Here is an 8,993-nt window from a genome sequence, read left to right on the forward strand (position 1 = left end):
TAGGATCATTAATTCCAAACGCGTGCTTCATGACTAAAGAGCATTTCGCTGTTTATTTAGGGGCTGTCTTTTTTCAATATTAGTATTTCCTTCTAATGCGCGGGTTTTTTCCCCCTCAGATGACGCTCCGCCGCCTCTAATGGGTGAGACCCGGTATAGGAGGCGGTGCTGTGACCGGGGAAAGTGGACTTGTTCCCCGCCTTGCCGTGGACACTAGTCGGCGGGGTCGTCGCCCCTCTGACCGTCCTCCGACCGTGTGACTAGAGATCGGTGCTCCCCGATGCGGCCGGACCCTGATGGTCGGCGTTCCCGGGCTGTCCGGTCGACGGTGGGAGAGGCTCGAGCCGCGGCCGCGCGCTAGGATGCTGCGCCAGGTGTTGCAGGCGGGCCTAGGGGGCTCCTTCCACGCGCTGGGTCGCTTCGTCGCGAGCCACCCGGTGTTCTTCGCCTCCGCGCCCATGCTGCTCTCCATCCTGCTCGGCGCGAGCTTCAGCCGGTACCGCGTGGAGGAGAACGTCGAGTACCTGCTCGCGCCGAAGCACAGCCTGGCGAAGATCGAGGGCAACCTCGTGGAGAGCCTGTTCCCCGTGAACCGCTCCAAGCACGCGCTTTACTCCGACCTGCAGACCCCCGGCCGCTACGGACGCGTCATCGTCACCGCGCGCAAGGGCAGCGTGCTGGATCCGGTGCACCTGGACACCATACTGACGGTGACGCACGCACACGCACGCACGCATGCACGCACAACGCACACGCGCGTATGACACGGAGAACGCCAAGAGACAATCTCAAGTGAACTAAAGAAAATCTATAATTTATCGAATAAGAAATCTCAAGTTGTGAAGAAATCAACACAGGGTCATAATCTGAAAGTTCTCAACAAGCATTACAGCGTGCGATAATTACAAAGAATGTAATCACAAAGAGGTCCTCGCTATGCCTGACATTGTGATGGTTATTATTCAGACAGCCCGCAGCAATCACTCAATAGACCCAATTCGAGTATTGTCACTCTAATCAGATTTTACAGAAAACTCTCGTACAAAGTCCCCGCATTCCATGGCCCATCTCTCTTATGAGTGTGTGTGTGTGTGTGTGTGTGTGTGTGTGTGTGTGTGTGTGTGTGTGTGTGTGTGTGTGTGTGTGTGTGCGTTTAGAAATAGTGACCTACTTTACCTTTGCAGACTTGTGCACTTGTTCCCGAAAGGATAGTTGCAAGAGTGAGAGTTGACAGAGTAGCATTGACTGGGCTGCTCCAGTCACAGCCTATTATAAAGCGTGTTCAACAAGGCCTTCCCCAAGGCGGTCCACAGAACCAGGCCTGAGGGCGGAGCCAGAGTGACATCACAGTGACATCACGGTGTCACCGGAATCAGGGTCACATCAGTGTTGACATCAGAGTGACCTCTTTGTTGACATCCGTTGTATATCAATGTTGACATCAGCCTGACCTCAGGGTGACAATAGAGTTGACATAGGACTGAATTCCATTTGACATCACAGTGACACCGGTATGGCATCAGTGTTTCCATCGTTGTTGACATCAGAGTGACGTCACGGTGAAATCTGTGTTGACATCATGGCTGACATATTGTGACATCGCGTGACATCACCGTGACATCACAGCGAAATCAGGGTGACAGAGTAAAGGTTTGACATAGCAAACAAGGGAAAAATACTTTACAGCTATTTACTTTATGACACACACACACACACACACACTTTTACAGTCAATGCGGCATTCTTAGGTGGGCTACTGCTTTGCTTGTTTTGCGCTGTGGCAGCGACTGGCATCTGGACTGTTGCTTAGTAACCGTCACAGTGGATGCTGGCACTGTTGTCATCCCGCTATAGAAACACATACAGAGCAAACACACTCACACATGCTCACGAAGACACACACACACACACACACACACACACACACACACACACACACAGACACAGACACACACACACACATGCACACACATGCACACATGCACACATGCACACACACGCATACACAGACACACAATAGATTATGCCCATGCAAACAAATATATAGACACACATGCATGCAGACACACGTTTGCACAAATAGTGCAAACACAAACAAACGCGCACCCCCTAGTGATGCTTCAAATCCATCTGTATCGGTACCTTTATACGTGGTATTCCAGAGTCAAAAGAATGAAATTGTAAAATGGACCACACCTTTGTATGTGTGTGTGTGTGTGTGTGTGTGTCTGTGTGTGTGTCTGTGTGTGTGTGTAGCTTCACCGCCGGCTGTACCAGATGCAGGTAACGGTGCCGGCCAGCAGCGCCAGCAGCTTCAACTACTCCTTCTCCTCGCTCTGCCTGCCGGACGACAACAACGCCTGCATCATCGATGACATCATCCGCTCCATGCAGGGCATCCAGGCGGCCCGCGCCGCCAACCACACAGCGCCCCCGCTCAAGTACCCCATCACGCGGCTGGCAGACGGGCGGCAGGCCTACATCGGCCACCAGCTGGGCGGGGTGCAGGGCTGGGGCCCCATGGCCAAAGGGGACGGCGTGCGTTCGGCGCGCGCCCTCCAACTCACCTACTACCTCCAGGCGCACACCAGTTTGATGGACAAGGTGGCCGGCCAATGGGAGATGGCCTTCTGCGCAGAGCTGCAGCACTTCGGGGCGGTGCACCCCAAGCTGGGCCTGTACCCGTCCACGTCGTCGTCCCTGCGGACCGACTTCCAGCACTCCTCGGTGCTGGCGCGGCGCCCCCTGCTGGTCAGCCTGGGGCTGTGCAGCGTCCTGGCCGTGCTGTGCTGCTCCATGAGGGACTGTGTGCGGGCCAAGCCGTGGCTGGGCCTGCTGGCCCTGCTGTCCATCACGCTGTCGGGACTCACCGCCGCGGGGATCCTCAACCTGACCGGGGCCACGTACAACTCCACCTACCTGGGCATCCCCTTCGTCATGCTGGGTAGGAAGTGTGTGAGCGCGAGGGGAGGGGAGGGTTTGCCTTGAAGTTGGCTGGGGATTAGCGAGGATTTCTCTGGGTTTATTGTGTCTGGATTGTTGCATTAAGTCCGGAGCAATTAGCCAATGAATGCTGGGTGATATTGTGGACCTGGAAGCTGGATTCTGCTGGCAACAGGGATGCAGGATGTGCTGGTTTTGCGGGTGTACATGCGTCTGTGCAATTGAGTGTCTGGATAGCATGGTTTGACTCCCAGCCGAAAGGTTCTGGGTTTGAACCCCAACATCCATGGCCTACCTGTAGCCAGTTGGCCCCCTAAGCCCTACCTGCCCCTGACCCTGCATGCATATCATAGTAGGTTGCTTTGGATGAAAGAGTTGGGAAGTGACTGAATCGTTGTCGTAAAAAGCTAGTATTTTTAGAGCAGTGGGCCTTTTTTCAAAGGGTCGACTATTTAAAGATTGTTTTTACAAAAATAAGAGTTGGTAGTTGACCATAGCCCCCAACTTTAACACCACACCCAGTTTATAGCGTAGCAAGCTCTCCTCCCTGCTGAATTCCCGTGGCAACTGCCCCCGATGCCTTTTTAAAGTGATCGAGTGTTTTGATTTGTGGAACTTCATTTAAAAGGCTCTACACATTTTTATATTTCCATCTATCCGAACGGAGCCATTTGTCACGCGAGCGAGAAAGGCCCTGACTCTATGGTGTGTGATGGATGGGACACATTTAGCACAGATGTGTTACAAGTCACACACCGTGGTAATAACGGTCTGAGGTTGTGAAAATACCACCAAGCAAAACCCACTCAAATATCAATAATGAACCATCAACGATAATCTGGCCCAAAGCCTCACATTTCTGTTGGACAATCGCCCAACATTTGTCACTGAATCTTAATTTCGTTAATGAATAACAAAAGTAAACACATCTTTAATCAAAGGCTATGATCTATTATGCTCTATTGCACGTGCTACATTTTACTACTGCCAATGCTACTGCTGCTGCTGCTATTGTTGCTGCTTCTAATGCTACTTATACTAATTCTATTGCTACTACTACTGCTACTGCTACTTCTGCTACTGTTACTTCTTCTGCTATTACTACTACTAGTAATGCTACTTCTAATGCTACTGCTACTTCTAATGCTACTGCGACTGCTACTCTTGCTTATGCTGCTACTGCTATTACTCCTACTGTTTACTACTTCCACTACTCCTAGTCTAATATAGTCTTGTCTGATCTATTTTGGTCTTGTCTTGTCTGGTTTTATCTTGTCTACGCTTGTCTGGTCTGATATTTCCACTCTTCTAGTCTGGTCGGTTCTAGTCTTGTCTGGTGTGGTTTGTTCTGCGATTGTCTAATCCGGTTTGGTCTGGTTTAGTCTGGTCTGGTCTGGTTTGATCTGCTCTTTTCTGATGTTGTCTAGTCTGGTGGGGCTGGTTTGATCTGCTCCTTTCTGGTGTTGTCTTGTCTGGTCTGGTTGGGTCTGGTTTGATCTGCTCTGATCTAACCTGGCCTGGTTTAATCTAATCTGGGCTAGTTGTGTCTGGTGTAGTCTGGTTTGAGCTGCTCTATTCTGGTGTAGTCTAGTTTGGTCTGGTCTATTTTTTTCTGGAATGTTTTTCTCTCGTCTAGTGTGGTCTGTTTCTGTTTCGTGTTTTTCCAAAACACATTTTCAGGGGTTTGTCTTGTCAAATGTTATCACCATACCGGATTAAAGTCGAAACGCATTAACTGTATGAATGTGAATCCCTTTCAAAGTAATAGCGTGTGTAGTATCCTGTAGGATGTGTATAATCACACTCATTTACCCTCTAGACTCGTAGCGTAATTACAGCCAAGCGAGGAGGAGGGACCAACACTGCTGCTTAAAATAACTAGAGAGGGAGAGAGAGACATAAAGAGAGAGAGAGAGAGGGGGAGAGAGAGAGAGAGAGAGAGAGAGAGAGAGAGAGAGAGAGAGAGAGAGAGAGAGAGAGAGAGAGAGAGAGAGAGAGAGAGAGAGAGAGAGAGAGAGAGAGAGAGAGAGAGAGAGAGAGAGAGAGAGAGAGAGAGGGATGGAGATAGAGTTGGTTTAATAAATGAGAGATAGAGGCAGAAATGGAAAAATAGGGAGATGGGGATGAGAACGAGGGAGAGAGAGATAGAGAGAGCTACAGATAGAGGTAGAATAGGCCGAGAGACACAGACTGAAAGAGAAAGAGATAGTGTCTTGTATCAACAGCAGAACCAAATAAGGGAGCAGAGGGGTTTTGCTGTGATCTCTGTGGCAGGCAGGTATAATAAGACTAGATAGAAGAGAGGGAGGTAGCGTTATGCTAACGGAGGGAAGGAGGAGGATAAATGGAATCTCAAGGCTTCACGGCTCAGCAGACAGAGAGACAAAGAAGACACACACAGAGAGAGGGAATCGAAACAGAGCACGCTCTTTCCTCATACTGTAAAACAGCAATGAAAACACAACCACTTTCTCCTAATAGAAAGGTTGAAAGAAGGTCTTCCATACATGTTGATTGGGGCATATGTATTCAATGAATTACTCTATAAAGCAAATCTTTTTACACAATTTTTATTATTATTCATAATTATTATTTTACTTAAACGATAAAAGGCAAAAGGATCTATAGTGATGACTCTGACTATCCAGCTGTTATTTGCTGTGTGTGATCGTATGAGTGTAAGAAAGAGTAGCATTGACTGGGCTGGCCAGATCCATTTCACAATCTGGCTGTTTTGATATATTGAAGTCAAAAGAAAACATTCCGCACGTTCCAAAGGATTCAAGTGTCATGTGACCTTGTTGTTTGTTTGTTCATGCATTCACACGCACATGCACTTTCAAAAGGTACACGAAAAAAACAACGAAACAATCTCTTTAAACAAAACATGAATACACAATATTAGACTTCATCAAAGGACATCCCTTTTAATGGGGACAACCTAGCGCAGGAGAAAACACTTTCCCTTCACATCGTGTTGTTTGCACGTTTTCATCAGATTCCATCCGTGCCATTCATCCATTTCATCAATTTGTATTTTGCGTACATTTAAACGACACATGGGATTATTTTCTCAAAGATGGGTATCTTTTCTGGTTGGGTCTGGTTTGAGTGTTTGTTTATAAATCAGTTTGGATTATGGGGGATGGAGTTCCTATGAGAACGAGCTTCTGGGTCCTAGTGCCGGTCTGTAGGCCTTTCTGGCTTCTTTCAGAACCAGCAGCAGAATGCAATGCTTTTCTCAGTGGAGTGAAAACAAAACCTTGGCTGATCTTTCTCAGGGCATGTGAGGTTTTACCTTTTTTCCAAACCCTCACACACATTAACCTCCCTTCGCCCCCTCCTCTCTCCCCATCCCCCATCGCAGGCCACGGGCTCTTCGGCTCCTTCGAGATGCTGTCGTCGTGGCGACGCACGCGGGAGGACCAGCACGTGAAGGACCGCGTGGCGGCCGTCTTCGAGGACGTGATGCTGCGCTTCTCGGGCTCCACCCTGCTGCACCTGACGGCGCTGGGCCTGGCTGCCTCGCCCCTCACCAACATGGAGGCCGTGCGTCTCTTCTGCCGCACGGCCTCGCTGGGCGTGGCCGTGGGCTACGTCTACACGCTGTCGCTGTACGGCTCCTGCCTGGTGTTCACCGGCTACCTGGAAACGGGCTACCGCCACGGCTGCTTCTGCCGCCGCGTGCCCAAGCCCGAGCGGCTGGACGCCAAGCCGGCCTGGTACCGCTGCCTCATGTACACGCGCTACGAGGAGGAGACGGCCGGCACGCACGCCAGCCCGCCGCGCAGCTACGCGCACGGCAACGCCGCGCACGGCAACGCCGCGCACGGCAACGCCGCGCACGGGAACGTCAACGTGCACGGGAATGTTAACGCGCACGCCCACGGGAACGCTCACGGGAACGCCCACGCCAACGCCCACGGGAACGCTATCGGCCACCCGGCGGTCAATTCCGGCGGCACGCACGTGCACGCCGGGAACCTCCAGGGCGCCCACGGCAACAGTCACGTGACTCACTCCACGGCGGCCCACATGCACGCGCATCCTCACTCCCACCCTCACATGCACCCCCACGTGCACGCCGGGGCGGCCCCCCCTTTGTCGGCCCTCGGCCCGGACCCCCACCCACACCCTCAGGACTCCCACCTGCTGCTCGGCTGCATGCGGCGTTGCTACGGCGACTGGATCACCAACACCTACGTGAAGCCCTTCGTGGTGCTGCTGTACCTCGTTTACATCTCCTTCGGCCTCATGGGCTTCATGCAGGTGAGGACACACACACACACACACACAGATACACACGCCTCATGTGTATAAACGTACACATACATAGATAAACAAACACACACACACACACACACCTAATGTATATACACACACACAAACACACACACACACACACCATATGTGTACAAATGTACACATACATAGATAAACAAACACACACACACACACCTTATGTATATACACACACACAAACACACACACACACACCTTATGTGTATAAATGTACACATACATAGATAAACAAACGCACACACACACACCTAATGTATATACACACACACAAACACGCACACACACACACCTAATGTATACACACACACAAACACACACACACACACACACACCTTATGTGTATAAACGTACACATACATATATAAACAAACACACACATGCACACCTAATGTATATACACACACACATGCACACACACCCCTAATGTATATACACGCACACATACATATTGTAACACACACACGCAGACATACACATACTGTATAAACACACACGCACAAACACACGTACACACAGCCATACCGTCTATACACAAACACACCCTCAAGCATACGCCCACTGTATTTACACATACACACACACATATAAACAAACACGTACACACACACACGCACCCAAGCATACGCCTACTGTAGTTACACATACACACACACATATAAACAAACACGTACACACACACGTTCTGTATAGACACACACACACACACACACAAACACGCACCCAAGCACACACGTGCCGTCCATACACGTGCACACACACCAACGCATGGACCAACGTGCACACTCATGCCAGCACACAGGCTACCCTCACCCACCACTAACCCCCTCCCCCCGTGCCCCTCGACCCCCCGCCAGGTGACCCAGGGCTCCGACCCCAGCGCCCTGGTTGCCATGGACACGGCCACGGTGCTGTACGCGCGGGCCCAGCAGCGCTATTTCAGCTCCTACTCGCCGGTCATCGGCTTCTACATCTACGAGAGCGCCCCCTACTGGAACGCCTCGGTGCAGCGGGACCTGCTGGAGTACACCAAGGGCTTCCAGAGGGTCAGCTGGCTGGAGTCCTACCTGGGCTACCTGTCGGAGCTCAACCAGTCCACCAGCCAGCCGCGCCGCGACTTCACCCGAACGCTCCGCCTCCGCTTCCTGCGCCAGCCCCGCTACGCCCACTTCGCCGACGACATCATCTTCGCCGAGCGGGGCGCGGGCGAGGAGCCCGAGGTGGCGGCGTCGCGCGTCTTCCTGGTCGCCAAGACCACGGAGAACAAGCGGGAGGAGATGTCGGTGCTGCTGGACACGCTGCGGCGGCTGTCGCTGACGTCGCGCGTGCGCTTCCTCATCTTCAACCCGTCCTTCGTGTACCTGGACCGCTACGCGGCGGCCGTGGGCTGGCCACTGCGCCACTCCCTGCTGGCCGTGCTCTTCCTGCTGGGCCTGGCCTCCCTGGCGCTGGTGGAGCCCCTGGTGGCCGCCTGGCTGGGCCTCACGCTGCTGTCGGTGCAGTTCGGCGTGGTGGGCTTCATGACCCTGTGGGGGGTGGAGCTGGACTGCGTGTCGGTGCTCTGCCTCATCTCCACGCTGGGCCACGCCGCCGACTGCAGCGCCCCCCTGCTGTGCGGCTTCGCCGGGGGCCGCGGGGAGAGCCGGACTCGCTGGGTGCGCGTGGCGCTGGAGCGGCACGGCGTGGCCTCCCTTCAGGCGCTGCTCTGCTACGGCGCCGCGCTGGCGCCCGTGGCCTGCGTGCGCTCCAAC

General features: G+C 52.5%; 1 protein-coding gene across 1 annotated transcript in view; it reads left to right on the forward strand.

Annotated features, from left to right (window-relative positions):
* Positions 1-347: 347 nt before the first annotated feature.
* ptchd1 (patched domain containing 1) overlaps positions 348-8,993 on the forward strand; it is a gene marked incomplete at its 3' end in the record, with an annotated part of 8,859 nt that continues 213 nt past the window's right edge. Inside the window, exons 1-4 of the mRNA XM_079755057.1 lie at positions 348-710; positions 2,257-2,944; positions 6,311-7,212; positions 8,100-8,993. The exon at positions 8,100-8,993 is cut by the window's right edge and continues 213 nt beyond it. Coding sequence (XP_079611183.1) covers positions 363-710; positions 2,257-2,944; positions 6,311-7,212; positions 8,100-8,993 — 2,832 coding nt within the window. The 5' untranslated portion in view covers positions 348-362. The remainder of the gene's footprint in view (positions 711-2,256; positions 2,945-6,310; positions 7,213-8,099) is intronic.

The sequence above is a fragment of the Pollachius pollachius genome (assembly GCF_949987615.1).
Source record: "Pollachius pollachius genome assembly, chromosome: 17".
Taxonomy (NCBI): Eukaryota; Metazoa; Chordata; class Actinopteri; order Gadiformes; family Gadidae; genus Pollachius; species Pollachius pollachius.